General features: G+C 35.0%; 1 protein-coding gene across 1 annotated transcript in view; it reads right to left on the reverse strand.

Moving 5' to 3' along the window:
- The window catches only part of nfkb1 (nuclear factor of kappa light polypeptide gene enhancer in B-cells 1), a 62215-nt gene that overhangs the window by 14694 nt on the left and 20898 nt on the right, over positions 1-26623 (reverse strand). The window contains exons 7-19 of the mRNA XM_056471874.1: positions 24438-24542; positions 16990-17075; positions 14655-14793; positions 11557-11703; positions 10895-10990; positions 7604-7738; positions 6186-6327; positions 3954-4068; positions 3468-3669; positions 2980-3149; positions 2158-2260; positions 484-608; positions 274-334 (exon numbers count right to left, since the gene is read on the reverse strand). Coding sequence (XP_056327849.1) covers positions 274-334; positions 484-608; positions 2158-2260; positions 2980-3149; positions 3468-3669; positions 3954-4068; positions 6186-6327; positions 7604-7738; positions 10895-10990; positions 11557-11703; positions 14655-14793; positions 16990-17075; positions 24438-24542 — 1626 coding nt within the window. The remainder of the gene's footprint in view (positions 1-273; positions 335-483; positions 609-2157; positions 2261-2979; positions 3150-3467; positions 3670-3953; positions 4069-6185; positions 6328-7603; positions 7739-10894; positions 10991-11556; positions 11704-14654; positions 14794-16989; positions 17076-24437; positions 24543-26623) is intronic.

The raw sequence follows: 26623 nt of genomic DNA on the forward strand, positions 1-26623 counted from the left end.
TCAGCATGAATGTAATAGTTGTTGCAGTAGCTGCAGACGCTGCTGTTAAACGTTTTGCTTTTATTCCCGTTCTGTAAAGTAACGACACATTCAGCAGTCTGTATCTGCATGTTGTAATTCAGAATGTTTAGTGTTCCCAATACTTTTGTGTGCATTGAGATAAAAGTGAAGGAAATAAATGGATTTGGAGCTTTACTCACTTTTTAAACACACACACACACACACACACACACATATATATTATTTTATTTTAGTATATATAAATATTCCTACCTTGTGGTGGAACAACAACAGTGGAGGGCTGATACTCTTCTCCATTCAGAATATTATACACCTGAACACACGGATACACACACACACACACACACACACACACACACACACACGAGCAATTATACAATAAGTCACAAACACACACAAACAAAAACCCACACACACAAATACAAAAGACATACGCACACACAAACAAAGACACACACACACCTCTGGAGAGACGGCCAAGCTCAGAGGACTAGATCCAGGAATAAATCCTTCATCATCCTCCTCCTCCTCCTCCTCCTCATCTCTGAAGAACAGCGGCTCACAGTTCTCCTTATGAGGATCTGCTCCTGAGGACAGCACAGGACATCTGAATATCCACGATGCAGGTTTAACTCGAATCCTGACCACACTGTGAAACAATATCCCTAAACTAACAGGCTGCGTCTGAAATCACCAGCTAATACATGTGAATTTACTACACTGCCATTATATATATATAGTATGACTGCCAGTAGTATGAATGGAATTGGGATGAACTACATCCACCATTGGTCATGTGACCTTCCCATGTCAGTTGCGTGGCATTACAGGATAGCACTGCATCTACTGGATGCACACAATAGAATCTCTCTGGAAGTATCGGGATGCAGCCTTGATGATGCAAGCTGAGACTGCATCTCTCAGTGATGCACTGTCAGACAGAATGTACTCAATGGGGCTAGTGACGTCACTGGGAGGGGTGGGGTTAGGTGAGCGCATTAAAAAGCATCGGATGCAGCTCAGATTGCACTGCACCAGGTCTGCATCTAGACCCCTCTCAAAGTTGTAGGTCATCCGGGTACTCCTCACATACTGTTTTTACAATCCTATGAAATAGAATATGCTATTTAGCTCGCAGATGGTTTTTAGCAAACAATATAGTATTGTATTTTGTAATTCATGTTTCTTTATTTATGTATTAATTAATTAATTTATTGATTAATTTATTGATTAATTTGTTAATTAATTAATTAATTAATTAATTTGATTAAGTTTTGTTGATTAATTAATTAATTAATTAATTTATTTATTTATTTATTTATTTATTTATTAATTCATTAATGTATTTATTTAATTATTTATGTATTAATTTATTAATTTATTAATTTATTAATGTATTTATGTATTTATTAATTAATTAATTAATTAATTTATTAATTTATTTAACATTTTAAATTGCATTATGGGATCTTGATTTTGAAGAATAAAGATATTTGTGTGTATATTTACACAGCAAAACAACAAGAATTGCTGTAAATATTGCCACAATTTTGGAGAAATTCACCCTCAAAATCAGGCATTTTAGGCTGCAAAAATTGTGAAATATCACATCATGAAATGCTTAAAAAATCATATTGAGATGTTTTATAATGTGCTGTAAAGTCCACTAATGCAAAGTCCCTGAAACACATTTATATCTGATCATCATCTGTCAAAAACTACATCACATCACACACACTGATGAAGCGCATGCACAGACTTTACTCACTGAATCTGATTACATCAGAGTTTATACGCGTTTATTCTTATTTTTATCCTACTCAGTTGAACACAACATTTTTTTGCACATCTTTGCATTTTCATTATGCAGAAAATCCAAAATGTGCATAGAAACAGGTGGATGGAAGCATGGCTAATTGCATTTAGAGCAGTATTTCTCAACCAAGTTCCTGGAGGACCACCAGCTCTGCGGATTCCCATGTCTCCTTAAGCAAACACATCTAACTCATATCATTAGCTCATTAGCATTGACTGCAAGACCTGTAATGGGTTTGACAGACAGAGGAGACATCCAAAACATACAGTGCTGGTGGTCCTCCAGGAACGTGGTTGAGAAACACTGATTTAGAGTTCTACCTGCGGCCATGAGGAGAGCGCTCAGTTTAGTAGAGCCTCGTCCGGCAGCAATATGAAGAGCTGTAGAGCCGTTATAGGTCACACTGTCCACATATGCATTACCCTGCGCACACACAAACACAACACATGATCAATACATGCATCAACACAACACTGCTGCAGAGAAATTAAAGGTGCGGTTCACCCCAAAAATGAAAATTAACTCACTATTTACTCTCCCTCAAGTGGTTCCAAACCATTATGGCTTTCTTTCATCTGTTAAACACAAGAGAAGATATTTTGAAGAATGATGGAAATTGGTAACCATTGACTTCTATTGTAACAAAAACTATGGAAGTCAATGGTTAAAGGTTTCCAACATTTTTCAAAATATCTTCGTTTGTGTTCAACAGATGAAAGAAACTCATAAAGATTTTAAATGAATGAATGATGAGTAACTGATGACAGAATGTTCATTTTTGGGTGCACTGTCCCTTTAAGAGATATGATACTCCTGTATTATTGCCAAAAATACACCTGTGCAACATAAGACTCCAGGATGACGTACAGTCGAGCCCAAAATTATTCATACCCCAGGCAAATTCTGACATTTATTCAACCAGCAATTTAGTTTGGACCAGAAACGACACAGACTTCTCCCAAAAGATAATAAGCTGATGTACAAGAGGCATCATTCAGGAAAAACAATATTTAATAAATGTAAGTCAGAATTTGGGATATGAATATTTGACTGTATAAACCTCAATGGGACTTCCTGGTTAAGTAACAGTTCTAAAATAAATCTTGCGGACCCTCAGTGTTTTATAAAAGCTTGTGCGATACCTCCAGCAGCAGGCAGCCGGCCAGCGACAGGTTGCCCAGCTCGGTGGCCAGATGGAGGGCAGTGCGGCCGCTGGAGAGCTCCTGGAGCTCAACATCCACACCCGCATCCAGCAGAGCACGCACACACACCAGACTGTTGGAGAGCACAGCCAGATGGAGAGGACACAGACCTGCACACACACACACAGAAACATAAACACACATACATACACATAAATATACATACATAGACAAACATACACACACACACACACACATACATACATACATACATACATACATACAGTACATACATACATACATACATATTCACACACACAAATGCACGCACACACACCCAAAATAAGACTGGTAACAAATAAAGTGTAAGACTTAAAATCAGCCCAGAGTGGATGAAAATGACCCAACAGCACACAAGGACAAAGCAACATTAGTTCTTTTAATTATCTCCTTCAGGAAGACGCTTGATTCATTAGTGTGTGTGAGACCTGCAGTGTTGTAGACCATGTGCAGTGGCTCCACGTCTCTGTGTTTCAGCAGTGTGTGTATGATGTCGTCCTCTTTCTGCTGAGCTGCCAGATGCAGAGCCGTGTCTCCGTGTCGGTCAGTGAGGGTTATATCCGCTCCGGCCTCCAGTAAAGCCTCCAGCGCCGCTCGCTGCTGCGTCAGCACCGCCAAATGCACAGGAGTCTGCACACACACACATTTACAGATCACAATTACAGACCCTATCATAATATAATGGAATAATTCTGACTTCAACTGTACATTTACATTTAGCAGAAGATAATAATAGAAATTAAAGGACACAGAAAAAAAATTACCAATAACCAAAACAATAGAAAAATGACATTTTGATAACTGCACTTTACAAATTTGATGATATTCCAGAACTTCCATGAGCAGTGGAAACTCTGAATAATGTCTAAACAGCCCTGTGACTGTGTGTGTGTGTGTGTGTGTGTGTGTTGTACCTGGTAGAGGTCGTTCCTCATGTTGAGCACATCTTCTCCAGGAAGAGTAGAAATAACCTGAGCTAAATTCCTCACAGCCTCTGCCTGACTGTGCAGAACTCCCAGATGCAGACCCCTGAACACATACACAAACACACACTGCAGTTTACTATAGTATAGTACAGTATAGTTTAGTAAAGTGTAGTATAGTAGAGTTTAGTACAGTATTGTTTAGTATAGTACAGTACAGAATAGTTTAGTATAGTGGCATATAATACACTTTAGCATAGTACAAGATAACATGGTAGTACAGTATAGTACAGTTTTGCATAGTACAGTATAGTTTAGTATAATATAGTTTAGAATAGTACAATATAGTTTAGTATAGTGGTGTATAATACACTTTAACATAGCACAGTAGAGTATAGTACAGTATAGTTTAGTATAATATAGTTTAGAATAGTACAATATAGTTTAGTATAGTGGTGTATAATACACTTTAACATAGCACAGTAGAGTATAGTACAGTATAGTTTAGTAAAATATAGTTTACAATAGTATCGTACAGTATAGTTTAGAATAGTGGCATATAATACACTTTAGTACAGTACAGTATAGTACATTATAGCGTCGTGTAGTGTAGTAAAGTATAGTGCAGTATAGTTTAGTTTAGGATAGTACAGTATAGTTCAGTACAGAATAGTTTAGTATAGTACATAACAGTTTAGTATAGTGTAGCATACTTTAGCATAATATAGTTTAGTATAGTACAGCATAGTTTAGTACAGTATATTTTAGTATAATATAGTTTAGTATAGTACAGTATAGTACAGTATGGTTTGGTATAGTATAGTACAGTATAGTTTAGTATAGTATAGTTTAGTATAGTACATTATAGTTTAGTATAGTATAGCATAGTTTACTATAATATAGTTTAGTAGAGTACAGTATAGTTTGGTATAGTACAGTTTAGTATAGTATAGTACATTAGTTCATTATAGTATAGCACAGTTTGGTATAATATAGTTTAGTTTAGTATAATATAGTTTAGTATAGTACAGTATAGTTTAGTATAATATAGTTTAGTATAGCATTGTTTGGTATAATATAGTTAAGTATAGCATTGTTTTGTATAATATAGCTTAGTATAGTACAGTATAGTTTAGTATAATATAGTATATCATAGTTTGGTATAATATAGTTTGGTATAGTACAGTATAGTTTAGTATAATAAAGTATAGTATAGTATAGTACAGTATGGTTTAGTATAATATAGTATTGTATAACATAGTTTGGTATAGTACAGTATAGTTTAGTATAATATAGTATAGTATAACATAGTTTGGTATAATATAGTTTAGTATAGTGCAGTATAGTTTAGTATAATATAGTTTAGTATAGTATAACATAGTTTGGTATAATATAGTTCAGTATAGTACGGTATAGGTTAGTATAATATAGTTCAGTATAGTACCATATAGTTTAGTATAATATAGTATAGTATAGCATAGTTTGGTATAATATAGTGTAGCATAGTACAGTATAGTTTAGTATAATATAGTTTAGTATAGCATAGTTTAGTATAATATAGTATAGTTTAATATAATATAGTTGAGTATGGCACAGTATAGTTTAGTATAATATAGTTGAGTGTAGTCCAGTAGTTTAGTACAGTATAGTTTAGTATATCATGGTTTAGTATAATACGGTTTAATGTAGAATAGTGTGGTATTGTGCAGTGTAGTACACTATGGTTTAGTATAGTATAGTGTAGTTTAATGTAGTATAGTACTGTATAAATTAATATAATATAGTTCAGCATAGTGTAGTATAGTACAGTGTGGTACAGTGTCATATAGAGTAGTATAGTACAGTTTAGTATGGTATAGAACAGTTTCGTATAGTTCAGTATAGTACAATTTGGTATAGTAAAGTACAGTAGAGTACAGTTTAGTATAGTATGGTGTAGTATCATAGTTTAGCATAGCATAGTATAGTTTAGCATTGTTTATAGTATAATTTGGTACAGTATAATTTAGTTAATTCGAGTACAGATTAGTATAGTAAAATATAATATGGTATAGTTTAGCAGAGTACAGTATAGTATCATGATTAATCTTTGCCCAGTAGTAGTAATTTGATTTATTTACTGTAATAAATGTACATGCTGTAATTAAGGTGTACTTAATTAAAATGTCACAGGAGGGCTAATAATTAAGTGCTGAACAGTAAGAGTAGTGTTAGTTGACGTACGTGTCTCCGTCCTCATCCTGAGTGGTCATGAGGGGGCGCTGTGGAGCCAGCAGCAGTCGAGCATCACCTGTTACTGCGTAATGAAAGAGCGCTTCAGCATGTCGACCCACTAGTTCAGCTAAATGAGGCGCTAACACACTTCCTGGAAAAAGAAAACAAAAAACAGAACACACGCACACATTTACACACGCACAAATCCACAAACTACTGATGAAACTCATCAAGTGATGCTGAAAATGCTGGAGGAGGGTTAGTTCACGCAAAGCTAAAAATTCTGTCATCATTTACTCTCCTTCAAGTGGTTTCAAAACTGTAGAAGTTTCTTCTGTTGAACACAGAAACAAGAACAAAGAACACAGAAAGAAGATATTTTGAAGAATGTTGAAAACCAGTAACCACTAACTTTCTTCTTTTGTATGTTGGAAACTGGTAACCAGATATTTTGATACAAAGATATTTTTAAAAATATAAAAAGCTTGTAACCATTGACTTCCCTTGTATTTGCTTTTTCAACAATGAAAGTCCATGTTTAAAGGTTTCTTACATTCTTCAAAATTTCTTCTTTTGTATGTCGGAAACCAGTAACCATTTACTTCCATTGTATTTGTATTTCCTACAATGGAAGTCAATGGTTACAGGTTTCCAACATTATTCAAAACATATTCTTTTGTACGTTGGAAACCGGTAACCATTGACTTCCATTGTATTTGTTACTATGGAAGTCAATGGTTACCGCTTTGACATTTTTCAAAATATCTTCTTTTGTCTGTGGGAAACCAGTAACCATTGACTTCTTTTGTATTTGCGTTTTCTACTATGGAAGTCAATGGTTACCAGTTTCTAACATTCTTTAAACAATCTTCTTTTGTGTTGAACAGAATAAACATATATAATATTTATAAAGGTTTGAAATCCCCTGAGGGAGAGTAAACAGTGAGTAAATTACATTTTTGGGTGAACTATCCCTTTAAAGAGGCCAGAAGATGCTGCTTTATGTGATATCTGTATGATCATGTGTCAAACTTAAATAATAGATTTATTCACACTATAATTACTTTATTTATATATTTTTATTTGTGCATCTATAATCTTTATTAGACAGGGACATGCACAACAATACATTGACCTTAAAAGGGAAAAACTGCTATTTTCCACCCGGAAAAATCAATCAATCAATCAATCAATCAATCAATCAAATCAATGTTTCTACAATAATCTTTTATATTATTACTCTTCATAAATACCCTTTCAGACATTCTACATCAAAACTTCAGGTTTTATTTCCTTTCTGTCATTATTTATGAGTTTTAATAGCAATTTCTGACATGATTAATATAAAATAGATAAATGAGCATCATCTGACCTCTCTCCACAGACTCATCTTCACTGTTTACACTCAAAATTAAAGTCAGCCAAACCTGAGGCGTCCAGATCTTCTGTTTTTACTCTAGTAAATCCAGGATGATCAGAGATCTGCACAACACCTCCTGCTGCCGGATCATCATCGTCATCTTCATCATCATCTTCACCGTCTTCAACTGGCTCTTGGTGCGCTTAAAAAATTTTTTAAAAAAAGCAAGAAAATTGAAATAAAAAATTATTTCTGACATGCAACATCATCTTTTTTCTTATGTTTTAACCTCTTAAAGTTGTGTTATTTTGGGCTTTTGCCTAACCAAATTTAAAAGCTTCCCAAATCCACATGCAGAGGTGTTTGTTATTGGTAAGTTTGGTATCATTTTAAAGAAAACCCTTTGAATTTTCATGAAACACTGTTAAAAGTGATTAAAACGTTGTATATGTTGTCTGTTTCATAATAAATAAAACTCCAAAAATATTTATTTGTCATTTTTTTTGTAAACTCTGATTTGAAAGTGGACCTTTTAGGCTCTGTGTGCTCTAGGTTGCTGTAATTAATTATTTTTTTAATGTCAGTAATCATAGGAAAAAAGAAAAATGTCTCTATCATAATCTATGCAAAAGTTATTCTATTCCAACTGATGTGAAACGGAACCACTAATGTGGGTATTGGGCCAGTACTGACCTTGAACATGTAAAGAATCCTGAGCTAAATGACATCATGGGCCCGGTACACAGTTAATGCAAGTCATCAGTAGGAACACACAGAATATATGCATGCAGAAATATGCAGATTTGCTCAGATTTTTAGCCCATCATTGAGTCTATTTATTTACTTGTGTGTTAATATATATTTATTCGTCTTTCGGATGAGATGTTAAACCGAGGTCCTGACTATCTGTGCTCATTAATAATCCCATGGCACTTCTTGTGTCCTGTCTAATCCCTGGTTTCCTGGCCAAATTCCCTACATCATGGCCTCTCAATCATCCCCATCCACCGAATTGGCTCTATCACTGTCTCTCCACTCCATCTAGAGCTGGTGTGTGGTGAAGCACTGGCGCCGGTGTCCTGTGGCTGCCAAGTGGATGCTGCACACTGGTGGTGGTGTGGTGATTGTGAAGCGCTTTGCGTGTATGGCCATACACAATAAACGCACTATATAAATACACATTACACATTCAGGTTTTACATTAATTCAGTAATTTTATTAACTAATATTTAAAATATTTATATGATTTATGTATGCCTTTTAGTAGATATGTTATTATATGAGAGACTTGCTTTTTTATTGAGCATTTTAGATTGTGAACTATATACAACAAAGCCTGAGATCCGCCCAACAGAAAGGTGAAATATAAACAGTCAAAATGCAATAACAGGTACAAAATCAGCACCGAAACAAATCTGATCCAGTCTAGATATAAGCATATAAAGTCAAATTATTGCAAATAATAAAGCAAATTATTCACAGTTCATTACACGGATCCAAATTTCCTACAATCCTAAGATTAAAAAGTTGCAATAACCTTTTATTTTTTTATTCTTTTACTATTTTATTATATATGAGAGAGCTCCAGCATTTTTACTTTGTAATTGATTTATGTTTCAGCTCTTATAATCTAAACATTCTGCATAAACCCGCAGATTTAATGTGTTTAATCTAGTGCTGTCAAAATTAGTGCCTTAACACGTGTGATTAATTAGAAATATTTAACGTGTTAAAAAACTTCACGCAATTAACACAGTCGCAGGTTTTTTATTTCCTGTTGTGGTTGACGTGTTTTCTATGTGCAAAGAAACATGGATAAGATCAAGGATGGACTTTTAGAAGGCAAGTTTTAGTATAAAACAATTAATGTCGCAGCACCAGGCTCTCCAGCGTTTCCTCCAGAGTGTCATCTAATTTCGGATGTTTCATTTTTTATCTTTATACTTTTGTTTTGATGGACTTTGATACCACATGCTAAATGGAAAGAAAAACCTCTGCATTTTGTGACTCGGTGGTCCTTTAAGGTAATCAAAAAAAATTAGCTGTTTACATGGTCGACTCTTAATTAGAGTATTATCTTAATCATATTAAAATCAGACTATTGGTGTCCATGTAAATGTACTCAGAAAGTGGCAGAGGATGTCGCAAGCTGTCAGAGACAGCGCATTACTCGGCTATGATTCCATGAGCCCTTAAATGTCTCATTAAGTTTGACGTGTGTCCTTCCTTAAACGAAACTTTTGTAAGGCGTCTGCTTCAGGTTGCTGTGTCAGAATCATTGCTTGTACAATATAGCAATCCTTTAGAACGCTTAGTTTAGGCAAATTTGATGAATGCGATCGTACGTGTTGATGAATCTGAAGGGAGTCGCGTTCATTGTGTGTGTGTGTGTGTGTGTGTGTGTGTGTGTGTGTGTGTACGTGCGCGTTTCCTAGCAACAAGAACAAACGCCTAAACATCGCCGACGGTGTATCCCTCAGAGTTGTTTAGAATTAAATGTTTAGAGATGGTGTGACCAAAGTCCCTGTAAGAATTAGTCTTTGGTGCAAGACAGCGCGTACCTGTGGGTGCCTTTGATGTACCCCTTGATCCTTCTTATGTCGTTGTAATAGCACCAGTGGCACCAAAATTAGTCGGCGAAATTCATATGCTGATTCAGTGATTCTGCTTGTGAGAGACTGTTCTCACTCTCAGCTCACATCAATTAAAAGAAAAGGGCCACATCGTCCCCTGATAATGCCAACAGACTGGGACGATCTTAACTGGCTGAATGTAAAGGAGGACTAAACAAAATAGTTTCTACTTTATAATTAATGTTCTCAACTCTCAGGAATACAACTTTTCAATGAGTACAATTGTTTGTATTCATTACTTCATTATTAGAATTTTCCAATTTTCATATCTGCAACGCCTGTGTTTCTGCATTTCTCTGCAGTCCACTCAGAATCCAACATGGAAATCAATTCTTTGTTTATTGGCATTGATTGTTTTGAAATTCAAATGGCATTAACATGCCTGTGGTTGTATTTCTGTAATAAATATGGCTGTCAAGCCAGCAGTTTGAGGATCTTGATGGTTTATTGCAGGTATGTTGTTTACATGAAGAAATCGGTGTTACAAGTTAAACAAAAAATCTAATAAACAATTATATTTTGAATTTAAATTATTTTTGTCTTGCGTTTATATCAATTTTACGTGTGAATAGCCCAAATTACAAGTTTCAGTCTTTTAAATGCGATTAATCATGAATAATTGCAGAAAAAAAAGACCAATTATTTTGTAAATTTTTTAAATCGATTGACAGCTCTAGTTTATTCACAAAATTCTGCACACAATGATTGACAGCTCAAACTCTCACCATGCTTGATGTTGGTCCCGCCTCCTCCCATGCCCGAGGAGCAGCTGTATCCAGTCCCAAAATTATTAAAATTTTGATACCCGTGGAAGAAATGTCCTATAATACAGAAAGATCACATATTTAACCTAAAAGAATCTGCAAAGGTCAAACAATCTACAGTTGCGTCCCAAATGACACTATACAATATGCACTACACTGTACACTATGCACATATAGTACACTACTATAATAATGCATCTGACATGTAATGCACTTTTCTGTAAACCCAAAGCACTACAAAAGAAGATATTAAACGCTTCTCACTCAGAGCTGCTGTTTATGCTAATGAGGGAGAGATTGGCACTAGTGGGCGGGGCTTTCCCCCTCTGATGACACGTACAAAGGGAGAATGTCAATCAAAGTGTTTCCTTCATCAAGTCTGATTAGAACAAACACAATTAATTACAGTTGAACATTAGAGGCTGGATATATTCACACACTGCTGACACAAAGCTGGGTTTAAACCTCTTAGAAAAGTAATTTTTGCATAATATGTGCCCTTTAAAGTGTACTTATTCTTTTTTTAGAGCACTTGCACTCATTATACTACAACATGATGTGGAGAAGTGCATAAGAATGTGATTTGGGATGCATATATGAAGTGTAATGATATGCTGAAGTACCTCCGCCACCTCCACCACTGGGTCCGCCCCCTGCTGTAGACCCGCCCCCTCCTCCTCTAAACATGCCCCCGGCTCCGCCTCCTGCTCCGCTGTAGTCCTGGAAGTTAGGCAGGGTCTTCTGTCTCTTCCTCTGCACTTCTTCTTTATCTAGAAAACAAACAGAAGCTGCTGTAGAATCGAACTCATTTAATATAATGTAGTATATACTGGACATGTATTAATCAGCCTATATACAGGAATCAGAGAGTGAAATAACTTTTAAAATCAGTTTAAGACCCCATTGCCACTTCACAAAAAAAAAAAAATTATATATATATATGTATACACACACACATATACATATATACACATATACATATATATACATATATACCGCCAGTGCCCCAGTAAATGCTTTGAGATGTAAATAATTTCATATGCAAAGTGTATTGATTAAGAGTCATAATCCCTTCCAGGTAATTCCACCTGCTTAAAGGCCAACACACACCGCATGTGTTACTCATCGCCGCGACACGGTGCGCACATGACAGTTGAAAGTATAGGGCGTCACACACCAGATGCGCTGCTCAGTGCCGCGACACGGCGCGCCATATTTCATATTTCTGCCGTGACAGAGCGCCATCTGAATAGTTTCATTTTAAATATCATGCAAAAGTGTGCGTCTGGTGTGTGATACTTTTAACTGTCATGTGCACGCAGAGTCGCGGCAATGAGCAGCGCATCCGGTGTGTGACGCCTTGTAGTCCCTTTATTTCGAAGACAACACACAACTATAATTCTATAAAACATCTTTTTTTGTATTCTATAGAACTGTCTACAGAATTTCATTCCAATGAAATTTATTAATAATGCAAAAGATTTCTTAAGTTATCTTAGCATATCACTCCAGTTGTGCCTCTAGATTTTTCAGCTACATTACTGGAAATCCTACATACAGGATTAATATCTGTTATTTATTTAGAATAATAATTGTATAATAACAATAATAGTGGTATTTATTTATAATTATATTATATAATTATTTTATAATTATTATAATTATAATATAATTTTTTTCTGTTTTATTACAAATAATAATAATAATAATAATAATAACAAAAACAATAAATAAAAATAAATAAATAAATAAATAAAAATAAATAAATAAATAAATAAATAAATAAATAAATAAATAAATAAATAAATAAATAGATAAATAAATAAATAAATAAATAAATAAATATAATTTTTTGGAGGGGAAGCTTTGCCACAGTAGAGCTATAAATAGCCGTGTTGGAATAGCCGTGTTGCTTTGATTACTACAGTAAACAAATCTAGCAGGATTATATTGATTTCATAACCTAACCATCATCCTGATAATCACAGATTAAATTCAGGCAAACTTTAGCATACAGCTACACATTGCATGATCAAAAATTATACAAACTGAATACCTTGTAAAATAGCACTCAAGACTTTTTAATGCTTTTAAGGCCCTTAAACTGCTCTAAATTGATGCATCAATGTTTAATACTATTTAAAGTACATGTGAAATCAAAACTAACTATATTGATGTTGTGAGCTCACATTGCTAATTCTGTGGTGAACAATTCATCTGTGCATGTCATTACGTAACAATTAATAATAGTTTGCGCTTGTAATCTTTATCTGAAACCTGAAAACGCTCTTCCTGTTCTCAGATTAGAGCCGTTTCTTAACATGCGTTCTTCAGCATCATGTGTTCTCATGTTAAGTCATCAGCTGCCAAAGTTCAGTTTTAAAACTCAAGACTGCAAGAATGGAGGACGCATGAAACTTCCCGCATGCGTTCTTAATATCGAGGATGCATCAATGCAGACTTGAGCGCAAAACTCACTCAAGAAGTCCCAGAAGTCATTGCGGCTGAATAGAGGAGGTGGGAAGCGCAGCATGCTATACCTGTTTAATATTACAGTTCAGAGACATCTCTTCATTATCTCAGGAGTTTCCCTAAATGAGATGATTAAAGTAAACATTAACATGAACATTTTATAAAGGGAAAAACACATTAAGGCCCAATTCCAATTCTCCCCCTTAGCCCTTACCATTAACCCTCGATTTGCACGTTTTGGAATGGAAAATAGTGCACGGTGTGTTCGGACCCCAAGGGTGTTTATTTGCTGAAATTCGTATTAAATCTGTGTTATTTGTATTGTGAAAAGTATATTTGTAAGGCTTTTGTGCATGTTATAAATACTGAAAAGGGGAAAAACAATAAATCGTTGTATGAATACTGTGATGTTTAAATAATTTCCAATAAAAACACGTGAAGGTCATGTGACCATCAGAAAGAACGCAGCATCTCATTTCTCACAGGATGCGTTCTCTGTTCTCCTGAGTTCGTTCTTTCGAGGTGACCAGGCAAGATCGATCTTCACGAGAACGCAAGCCGGTTCTCGGTGTTCTTGTAATTAAGAAACAGACGAGGTCTGTCTGAGGTATTGGGCATCGCTAAGATACTTAACCACGACCCATCGCTATGACAACAAACAGAAAAAGGAGGAGGAGTTTGTAATAACTCTCCCTAAACCCTTTTCCCCATCTTTCTGAATGAAATGTCTACTTTACTACAGCCAATCAGCTTGCAAACAAGCCACGCCCACAGTTTTCTCATTTAATATTCTGTTTCTCTAGGAACTGCGTCACAATGCAAAAAAAAAAAGGTTGCAGCTTCTGGTTCATGCGGACTTTAAGAGCCTGCGGGGACCCCAAACATACACTTAGACATCTTAGGAACACTATATAGTGTAGGGGTGGGCAAACTCGGTCCTGGAGGGCCGGTGTCCTGCACGGTTTAGCTCCAACACTAATCAAACACACCTGAACAAGCTAATCAGTATCTGCAAGATCACTAGAAATTTATAAGCAGGTGTGTTTGATTAGAGTTGGAGCTAAACTGTGCAGGACACCGGCCCTCCAGGACCGAGTTTGCCCACCCCTGATATAGTGTATAACTGCAGGCTAACAATGCTTATATACAATCCATCCTAACTCCTTCCCTTTTCTGATAGTGACTGTAATGTAAAGATGCTTTGGACTGATCATTACTGTAAAAAGCGCTGTAGAAGTTAACTGTGTACCGATGATCTGTGGATGGTAGGTGAAGGGCTTTGGTTCGCTCGTCTCATTGTCAGATTTCCTCTTCAGCTGCACGAACACTGAGATGGGCTTCTGCAGGTTCAGGTCTCGATATTTAGGAGTCTTGAAGACGATGGCAAACTGAGGGAGAGGAAGAACAGGTGGATTATTCAATACTCATATTAATCATAATTATTATAATAACATAAATATTAACATTAATATTAACAATACTATTAATACTACTACTACGACTAATATTAATACTAATAATACTAAGAACAACAACAACAATACTAATACTGATATCGATAACAGGAAGATGAACAACAATTAAAAGACAAAGAACACAAAGAATAATAATAATAATAATAATAATAATAATAATAATAATAATAATAATAATAATAATAATAATAATAATAAACACTGTAAAATCACAGCCACTCAAACTCAACATATAACAACAACTACAACAACAAAACTAGTACTGATATCAATAATAGGAAGATAAACAGCAATTAAAAGACAAAGAACACAAATAATAATAATAATAATAATAATAATAATAATAATAATAATAATAATAATAATAACTGTAAAATCACAGCCACTCAAACTCAACATATAACCACAACTTTAATGAATAATTAATTTTTTCTTTTTCCAGGGAGAATGCATTAACAGTGTAATTTTATTCCACAGGTATTATATCATATGCAGTTATTATTATTATTATTATTATTATTATTATAATATATGATATGTGATAAGATATGATATATGATAGGATATATGATATGATATGTGATATGATATGATAAATGATAGGATATTTGATATGATATGTGATATGATATGATATATGTGATATGATATGATATATGATAGGATATATGATATGTGATATGATATATGATATGATATATGATATGATATGATAAATGATAGGATATATGATGTGATATGATATGATAAATGATAGGATATTTGATATGATATGTGATATGATATATGTGATATGATATGATATGATATATGATAGGATATATGATATGTAATATGATATATGATATGATATATGATATGATATATGATAAATGATAGGATATATGATATGATATGTGATATGATATGATATGATATGTGATATGATATGATATATGATAGGATATATGATATGTGATATGATATGATATATGATATGATATATGTGATATGATATGATAGGATATATGATATGATATATGTGATATGATATGATAAATGATAGGACATATGATATGATATGTGATATGATATGATATATGATATGATATGTGATATGATATGATAAATGATAGGATAAATGATATGATATATGTGATATGATATGATAAATGATAGGATATATGATATGTGATATGATATGATATATGATATGTGATATGATATGATATATGATAGGATATATGATATGTGATATGATATGATATATGATATGATATATGTGATATGATATGATAAATGATAGGATATATGATATGTGATATGATATGATATATGATATGATATATGTGATATGATATGATAAATGATAGGATATATGATATGTGATATGATATGATATATGATATGATATATGTGATATGATATGATAAATGATAGGATATATGATATGATATGTGATATGATATGATATATGATATGATTTATGATATATGATACATGATATGATATATGATGTGATATATGATATAATATATGATATGATATATATGATATGATTTATGATATAGAATCTGATATATGATGTGATATATGATATGATATATATATGATATATGAGATGATACATGATGCGATATGATATACGAGATGATGCATGACATGATATATGATATATGATATGATGTATGATATGTGATGTATGATATAATAGGATTTAATATTTGATATGTGATAGAATATATGATATGATATGATATGATATATATATGATCTGATATATGATATGATAAATGATATATATGATATAGAATCTGATATATGATATGACATATATTATTTCAATCCTGCTAATACACTGAGAAAAAGTGACCGTACAAAATTTCCCATTATAACTTTCAACACTGACAATAGTAAAAATGTTTCTTTTACTTTTACAAAAACCTTTCAATTAATCTCTAAATCACAGGAATACTTAAACAAGTTTATAAAACTTAAAAATAAAGCATCACTACAGTATCTCTAAATGCAGAAATTCAGCTTTGAAGCATCCACACATTCAGAGTCACTGAGCCTGAGACCTCAGGTAAATAAATACCCATGAGGGAACAGAGTAAGTGAGTGTCTGACCTGTCTGTGTACGTCTGTAGGAGAGAAATCCCCATACGCCTCCCAGCCTGAATCGTCATCTTCATAAAAGCGCACCTGAATGTCATCTGTCATAAATCAAACAAACAATGACATCATATAAATAAAACAGCAGAAATTACAGTGAAGCAGCAGGGGAAAATAAGAGGAAATAACTGCGGTCACGCAAACAAAGGAGCATTTGAATATGCCCGTCATCACAGTGAAAACTGAGCTCAGTTCCTTAAAAACACACTTTATTTACCTTTTTTTTTTATCTTTATCAAGTATTTCTCCAACTGTGTTTAACAGGAATTTCTCACAGTATTTCCTCTAATATTGTTTCTTCTGGATAAAGTCTTATTTGTTTTATTTCGGCTAGAATAAAAGAATTTTTAATTGTTTTAAACCCATTTTAAGGTCAATATTATTAGCCCCTTTAAGCTATATTAGTTTTGGATTGTCTACAAAACAAACCTCTGTTCTTTATTTTCAGAGGCAAATTTTCCTCTCATTGTCTGCTATTACCACTGTTGAGATTCCACCTTGTCCAATAGACCATGTTCACAAGACTGTTATGATGTGTTTAATGCTCATCAGCATCTTAAATCCTTGAAAGTTTGTAATATTTTTATTTTAAAATAAACGTATGAACATTTATATGATTTATGAATGCATTATATCATCTTTGTGTCAAATTACAAAATACAAGATACAATGCGAGGTGTTTCTAATGCAGCATCTATAGGGCTGAGAGTAAATCTGACATGATTGTGTCCCTCTGGCTGCTGTTATCAGTCTCACACTATTGTTTTCCTCTTTCTGAAAGTCTTGATAACACCATCCTGGAGTTTCTCTGTCATTATTTTAGAAAATAGGATTGTAAAATTATGATTTGTTGTTCTCTCTGCACTCTACGTTTACCCAGCTATGATGTCTTCTGCTACTAAGAAACGGTCCATTGTTGGTTTATTTGGGGTTCTCCCACCCGGCCACACTTTACCCTCTCATCTTATAGACTTTGTAGCCCTCTTAACCCTTCTGGCTAATCGATTAAATCTTCTGAACGGGAAGAGCCCTCATCCTCCTTCTCACACTTGTTGGATAAGAAATGGGTCACACTTTATTTTGATGGTCCGTTTGTTGAATTTAAGTAACTCTACATCTACATGCCAGGTAATCCTCATTAGATTATAAGTAGGCTGTTAGCGCTGGGGTTGGGGTTAGGGTTAGTGTAAGTTGATATTTAATTGCAAAGTTTCTTATAGACCATTTTGAGGGATGTAAACAAAAACAATGGTATTTCCTGTTTACATGTTTCATTTCTACAGCTTCCAGGAATCCAAAAAGAGCCACATATTGATAAATAATGTTATGAGCTGTTTGAACATTAAATTATGACTGAATTGCCTCTTGTTACTGTTATAAAATAGTTTGATAAGTAGGAAATGTTCATGGGCCAACGACATCACCACATGGAAATGGTCTATAGTCAATTAAATGTCTGTTGAAAGAGCAGCATCAGCAGATATTAAGCAGACAGTCTACTTATACTCAAATGGACCATCAAAATAAAGTGTTACCAAAAAATGTGAGAAAATTAAGTACTCTCTTCACCAACCAAGCTCTATTTTCATTAAACTATGGGAACCCCTTCGCAAACATGTCCAAACTCTTCAGCTTGACCCTGCTCCTTCTGATTGAGTCTCCACCTCCAACTCCAAGCTTGGTACTGGATACTAGTTCTAGTCAGCACATTTTAGACCTGTATTTTCTGCACGGCTGTTTCTCAATATGCGTTCTTCAGCGTTTTAGCGCTTCAGCGATTGTAACGTCTTCAACTGCCAAAGTTCAGTTCCAAAACCCAAGACCGCAAGAATGGAGGACACGTGAAACTTCCCGGAGGCATTCTTGATATTGAGGATGTATCGATACAGACTTAAGAGCAAAACTTATTCTAGAAGTCCCAGAAGTCATTGAGACTAAATAAAGGAGGTGGGAAGCGCAGCATTTCATATAGATTTATTATTAAAGTTCAGATATATCACGTGTGTTTCAGGAGTTTCCCTAAATGAGATGCTGAAAGTAAACATCACCATGCAAATCTTAATAAATGCCTAAACACATTTAAGGGTGTTTATTTGCTGAAATTCGTTTTAAAATCGGTGTTATTTGTATTGTGCAACGTAAATTTAAAAGGTTTTAATGCAGAGTAATATATTGTGAAAAGAGGAAAAAATAAATCATTGTATGAATGCCGTGATGTTTAATAATTTCCTGTTAATAACGCGTGAAGGTCACGTGACCATCAGGAAGAACGCAGCATCTCATTTCTCCCAGGATGCCTTCTCTGTTCTCGCGGTCTCCTGAGCTCGTTCTTTTGAGGTAACTTGTCAAGACCGATCTCCACAAGGACGCAAGTCTGTTCTCTGTGATCTTGGAATTGAAAAACAGCCTACTGTATGTAGGACTGCGCGAGTGTTTTTTTTTGCTACTTATTTTATCTATTTATTTATTTCTATTTTTTTGTTGCTTAAAATACTCTTCAGTGAATTTGCTTAATATTACATGTTTATGATGTCCTTTCTGTATATTTTTGTAACGTGTTTTACAATGTATAAATAAAACATGAAGTAAGAACAAACCACTGTTATACAATGACTTGCCTAATTACCCTAACTTTACCCTAATTACCCTAGTGAAGCCTTTAAATGTCACATTAAGCTGAATACTAGTGTCTTGAAGAACATCTAGTCTAATAATAAATAAACAGATATATACAGTTGAAGGCAAAATTACTAGCTCTCCTTTAAAATTGTAAAAATCCATTTTAACATAAAAGTTTTAATAACTATTAGAGTGAAAGAGTTTCTAATAGCTGATTTCTCTTCTCTTCGCCATGATGACAGCACATAATATTTCCCTAGATATGCTTTAAGACACTAGTATTCAGCTTAAAGTGACATTTAAAGGCTTAATTAGGCTAACTAGGCACAATAGTGACTATGTTAACATGGACATCAGTAATGGAATGATTTGCTTAATCTGAATAAGACACTCATATGATGAAGGTGTTTACATGAGCTGCTTGCTGAATGTTTCTTTCATGATCCTGTTTTACATGTTACAGCTAGGGCCAGACGGAATCTGCGGACATTTTTTGTTATTTCTGCAGAGAATTTTGGTAAAAATCTGCAGATTTATGTGGAATTATTTTGGGAATATCATAACTAAAACCTAAATATATGAACTGAAAAGTTATACCTTTTTAACTTGTATTTAATGTTTACAATGCAAATCTAATTAGATCCACTTTATTTGGTAAGCAAAGCAAGTCTCTCATATAATATCTCTACTGGAAGACAGAAAATATTATTTTTCAAACTGTATTGTGAATAAATTAGATGAACATTTTCATATTAGTCAATAATATTACTGAAATTAATTTAAAAACTGAATAAATATAAATTTACACACATTTACACAAGTAAATAAACAGAATCAACGATGGGCTAAAAATCTGAGGAATTCGGCGCGCGCAGACTTCATGTGGGCCTAGTTACAGCACATAATTCCATTTATATCATTACGTCTCCACAATATCCACATTTCCTCTGGAGTTTCATGTCATTTCAGGTGTTTCATGTTTAATTTGTCAACTTTAACTGCAGTTTGGCACTTTCACTTTCATTCAGGAACATTTCATGCATGCCCCCTCGTGACAAACCAGATATTGGGTGCGAGTATGAACTGATGGAAGAGTGTTGTTTTAATGGAGTTTGATACTGCAGGTAGGCATGGGCCGGTATAGGATTCTGACGGTATGATAACCTTGGATAAAAATATCATGGTATTACGGTATTGTTATTACTGCTCTAAAATACATTCTTTTTAAACGTCTGGGTAAAAACAAAAACTCATCCCCACTTTGAACACAACATATTTTATTTTAAGAAAGATTTATAATAATTTGGAGCAGTAAACATGTCAGATTAAATAATTAAAATTTATCCTTGACTTCTGCTGTCTGCATTTGTTTTAATTTAAAAGGGCATCCTTGGAGATCTGTTCTGCTGGAGATACTGTTGTGCTAAAACAACAACAACAAAAAAAACTAAATAAAATCGTACACATACCTTAGGAATGGTAAAGCAAAAAATTTGTCGGCTTTAAAACCTCGACTTTTCCAAACCATGGTATTGACCTTATTCTTCGATGTGGACGTGCGCTCGTTTTTGCGATTGTTTTAGAACTTCCGACTCAGCTGCCTATGGGGGAAATGACTAGGAATAATAAACAGAAGGAAAACGGTCAAACTACTGGCTCTACACGCAAGTGTTTTCATGACTATACAGACAAAGTAGAATAATATAATAACAAAACGTCAGTTTGCAACATCAAGCAGCAAACCGAGCTGTTTTTAACGTCTCATAATGAATGGAAGTGGATGAGACCGGAAGTCTCGAGCCAAAAAGATTCCAATGGCGGCGCCCACTCGTACGTGAAGAATAAGGTGAATACCTTGAAGACGGTTATCGTCCCATATCTAACTGCACGCTGTATTGGGGAAAAAACCCTCTGCATTTCACAATGCAGGTATCTGTGGTCCATCACTGACTCAGTAGATGCAGCGAATAGTATCAAACTGCCATGTGTGTATAGACTAGGGGTGTCCAAACTCGGTCCTGGAGGGCCGGTGTCCTGCAGATTAAAGCTCCAAGTTGCCTCAACTCACCTGCATGGATGTTTCAAGAAAGCCTAGTAAGAGCTTGATTAGCTAGACCAGGTGTGTCTGATTGGGGTTACAACTAAACTTTGCAGGACACCGGCCCTCCAGGACAGAGTTTGTGCACCCCTGGTATAGACTATCCTGTCGCAAAATGCGGCAAAAATCCTACATGCTGGTATTAGTTTGATTGCGGTGTTTACATGTCTGTACTGACCTTCAATGATGCGACTATTCAATTGATCTGTATTTCTCTAGCACTTCTACTGTGTAGATTGTGTGGCAGAAGCTGAACACAGAAGTTTAGCAAACTGATTCTGTGTCTGTCCAGTGTTCAGAGTTAAAGTTCAGTTCAGTTCAGTGTGGTTTAATTTTCACTGCTGAAAGTCCAAACACTGAAGAGCAAATCCATCCATGCGCAGCTCCACAAGTCCCAAACCAAGCAGGACAGTGGCGAGGACTAAAGCAGGCATACTCCACATTAATTCTGTTTAGTTCCATTATGACTTTAGTCAGATTAAGGTCATCAAAAATCACCGTTTACATGGTCGATTCTTAATCAGAGTAATCTAAACAGGATTATTGGTGTCCATCGACACGTTCTCAGTGGTTTGTTCTGTAGAGAGTTGAAGAAAAACTAATCGTAAAGGGGCTAATAATATTGACCACAGCAGTTTTTAATATTTTTTTTTTAATATAATTTCTCCAGAAATCCTCCTTGATTTAAGACGTAAGCGAGGGCCTGACAAAAGAGAAGTGAAACGTAGTAAAACTGACGTCTGATAAACCTTCTCCCGCTTTGCATAAGTCTGAGGGGAAATCCCTACAGCTGGAAATCTGCACTTCCTCCAGCAGGCGGACCGGCTTTAGTGTTAAAACTACACTCAGGGAAAACACAGCACAAATACATCTTAAAAAAGCTCAATTATTTTTACTTGTAAATAAATGAATGAATGAATAATATTTCTTGTTTAAGCATTGGTTGCTTTTCAGATGCACAAATCTATGTGAGGAGAGTGTTTATAAATCTACTGAATACAGAAATCTTTAAGTGTTACTCACACCAAACGTCTCTCAATGATCATGTTCATGCAAATGATCCTTTAAGAAATGAATATGATAATAAAATAAAGCAACTGTAAATATTAAAGTCTCTCGTCAGAATGAGATTACAATATAGCATTATCACGCAGTGATTATTAGCCAGTGCCCAGGCTAGGGACTATTTTAGGCGCTGCATTATATCAGTGCTCTTCATTTTCATTTATTTTTTTATTTATTTATCTTTTTTTTAAGTTTCTTTTCTTTTTTCATTCTCTTTTTTACATTTTTTTTTCTTTTTGTACATTTTTCTTTTCTTGTCTCATTTTCTTCCTTTTCTTTTTCTTTATTCACAGTCATGTCACCTGCAGCCCAAGAGCGGTTGTTATTCACTGAAGCTAAGCAGGGCTGAATTTGGTCAGTGTCTGGATGGGAGACCACATGGGAAAACTAGGTTGCTGCTGGAAGTGGTGGTAATGAGGCCAGCAGAGGGCGCTCCTAACTGGAAGTGGTGGTAATGAGGCCAGCAGAGGGCGCTCTTAATTAGAGGTGTGAATCTACACTGGTCTCAAAGTTCAGTTCGGTTATGATTATCATGCCATCGATTCAGTTCAATTCGATATCTCAGTGCATTGACGATGCTTTCCATACACAGTTTTAGATTTTCTTCTCAGCACAACAATTTGTGTATTAAAATGTACAAATATATTTATATATTGTTTGTACTATAATGTTGTCCTTTAATACAAGCAGTCAGATATATGAACTGCACCTTTAAAACTCAGTAAGTACATACACAGAACAACAGGAGCATTCATAGCAAATAAACACGTTAATATCCCGCTCGCTTTATGAGCCCTGTCTAGCGAGTTCTTTCTTACACCCCTATGATTGGTCACGCGCTCAACAGAAAGGGCTGTGATTGGCTCTGACGCTGTTCACCGATGAGTGACACTGATAAATGGCAGCTGATCCGTGATGGACGTGGTGGAGAAAACTCGCTCTGCAGACATGCGCTTCTGTCTGTACGCAGAAGTAACGCTGTAACAGCCGAGAGGAGAGGAGTGTTTTAATTACTCGCACTTGCCTCCCTCGCTAGCTACCGCAATATATAACGTCAGTACATAATAATGACATCAGTACAACCGGTTATTATTATTACTGAACCGATACCGAATTGTCCATGTTGGCATCAAAGCAACGATTAATTTTGACACCCCTATTCCTAATGCCCCAGTATAGTGAAGGGGACACTATACTGTCGGTGAGCACCGCCTTTCAGATGAGATGTTAAACCGAGGTCCTGACTCTCTGTGCTCATTAATAATCCCATGGCACTTCTTGTAAAGAGTAGGGGTGTATAACACCAGTGTCCTGGCCAAATTCCCTCCATCAGCCCATCATGGCCTCCCAATCATCCATTTCTGCAGATTCTTTTATCATTATAAAATCCCTGCTTTACTGTAGTGAGAAAGGAGTGATGTCCACTGAGTGAACACTGATGAAATACTGCACACTGATGAGGGAAAACCCAAACATTCCCAGAGTGTGTGATGAAGATCAGCTGGTTTCTTCATGATAATAGATTTGAGGACTAGTAAAGGCTGGACGTTTTTGACTAGGGGGACAAATGCTGTATACTGAATTATAAGACATCAGGAGGGTTAAATAAGTGCTTTCTGACCTTTCTGGACTTTGTCGCAGAGCAGATAAACCTCTTCTCCTCCGGTCACGCAGCCGGCGGTTCTGTCCATCCGCACAATCTTCAGATTGGAGGCGTTCGGAGCTTCTGAACGGCAGCAAAAACACGAAACACAAGAGTTAAAAACATTCGCCCTTCATAGTTTCTCATTTTCACTTTCCATGAGGCATCTGATTTATATTCGGCATCTGAAAGAATGCTTAAAAATGGTTAAAGCAAACAAAAATGTGGTTTATTGACATTATTGTTCAGGTGTGAGTGGATGCAGCCTTTGTAATCTTTTTGGCTTGAGACTAGGACTGCATGATTAATCAAAACAAGACCACGATCTCGATTCGACCCTACACACGATCATATTTCAGCTTTTCTACGATTCAGCCAATTAAATTTTCAAGGTCAGGAGAGAAGCTTAAAGGCAGTCGCACAAGTCTACACAGGAACATGAACACCTTCAAATGGTGTTAAAAGTGTCACATACTGTATTTATAAGGTATAATTCAACCAGAAATGTCAATTCTGTCTTAATGTAATGATGTATTCACTGGCGCGAAATCACACGTGAGCTGACCGCGAGGCTGTTTGTTTACTGCTGAGAACGCCGCGTGCACACCAATGATGGCTACTTTAGTGAACAGAACCTGCAGAGGCTGTGAATAACAGCTAATAAAGTTGTAAATAACGTTCAAATAACGTTGTTGCACAGAGTGATCGTTTGAGAGCCGCGCTGAAAGAATGATTTGCACGTGTGTGTGTTGTATCACAGTGACTGCAGCCATGAGCCGCACTCAGAAGTGAAAATGAAACGGGCCGCACATCATTTAAATGATCAGAACACATTTTAGAGTTATGATTACAAGCATTTGGTATGTTTTTTACTTTAATATCTAACACACAGTGTTGTGCATGAAAATAAATGTTTAACAGAGTCAGTATAGCTACTCTAGCTTATATAATGGTGAATATAATGCAAGAGGGAATCTGATAATGACAAATGTCTGATTTTACCAGTGAAAACAAATGGTCTAGTAATGTTGTCAATAACAGATGACTCAAGCATAATAATTCAACTTTATAATTATGAATACAGATGTCAACATTTTCAGAAGCAGAATCAGTTTCATTGCCGAATCTGCTTCACACACACACACACAAGGAATTTGTTTTGGCTACAGAAGCTTCCAGTGTACATAAAGTGACAAGTGACAACAAAAAATAAATAAATATGAATAATAAAAAATAAAAAAGACGATAAACATTAAACAGAGTTAGTCAATAAATCTGGATGTTGAGTTGTGTGCACAGATTTGTTATAAATATACAGGTTATAAGCTGCTGTGTACAAATACGAATTTTTACAAATACGATATACGAATATTTTACAGTAAATTAACAAACAGGAAATATTGAAAGTCTGTTCAAGTCCACCATAATGACACATTATTGTACAAAATTTAGCATTTTAAGCAACAGTAGACCCACACATACGCCTAATATTAGTAGTGTTGTTTTACCACATCGTCACCTTAGAATTATAAAGTTCTCTCTGACATTTTTGTCAGAACTGAGTAATTGACATATTCTTATTAAATGACAATTTATTTACAATATGGGGTGTTTTTTTAATAAGTTGTTTACATTTTAAGACTTAAAAACAAACCAAAACAAATGTTGCACACATGCTGTTTGCTATATGGATTGCAAAAACTTTGAAGCTCAATATCTCAGAATCATTCAGAACGCAGTTAGAACCTTATAATTCCAAGTTGACGATATGTTTGAGAATTAATAATAATAATAGCCTACACATATCAACCTTTATTTTACATCTAAAGAATCGTGAGAAAATCCTGATCTTGATTTTAAGCAAAAAAAACATGATTAACATTTCAGCCAGAATCCTGCAGCTCTACTTGAGACTTCAGGTCTCATTCACTTGAATTAAATATTTTTAGACATTAACCCTTGGGGTCGTTTTCAGTCACTCTGGGGTGCATTTAAGTCTTAATTCTCCCACATCTTTCTCTGTGTTTCAGCGAGTGTGATGATTTTTGCTGACGAATCTTATTTTGACACATATTTTGGGATAATTCTTTGGAAGTTTTCACAATCACAACAATACACTCTGGGTGAATCAACTACCCTTTGGTCATGTTGGTGTTGTTTTTGCC

The sequence above is a fragment of the Danio aesculapii genome, chromosome 14, assembly GCF_903798145.1.
Source record: "Danio aesculapii chromosome 14, fDanAes4.1, whole genome shotgun sequence".
Taxonomy (NCBI): Eukaryota; Metazoa; Chordata; class Actinopteri; order Cypriniformes; family Danionidae; genus Danio; species Danio aesculapii.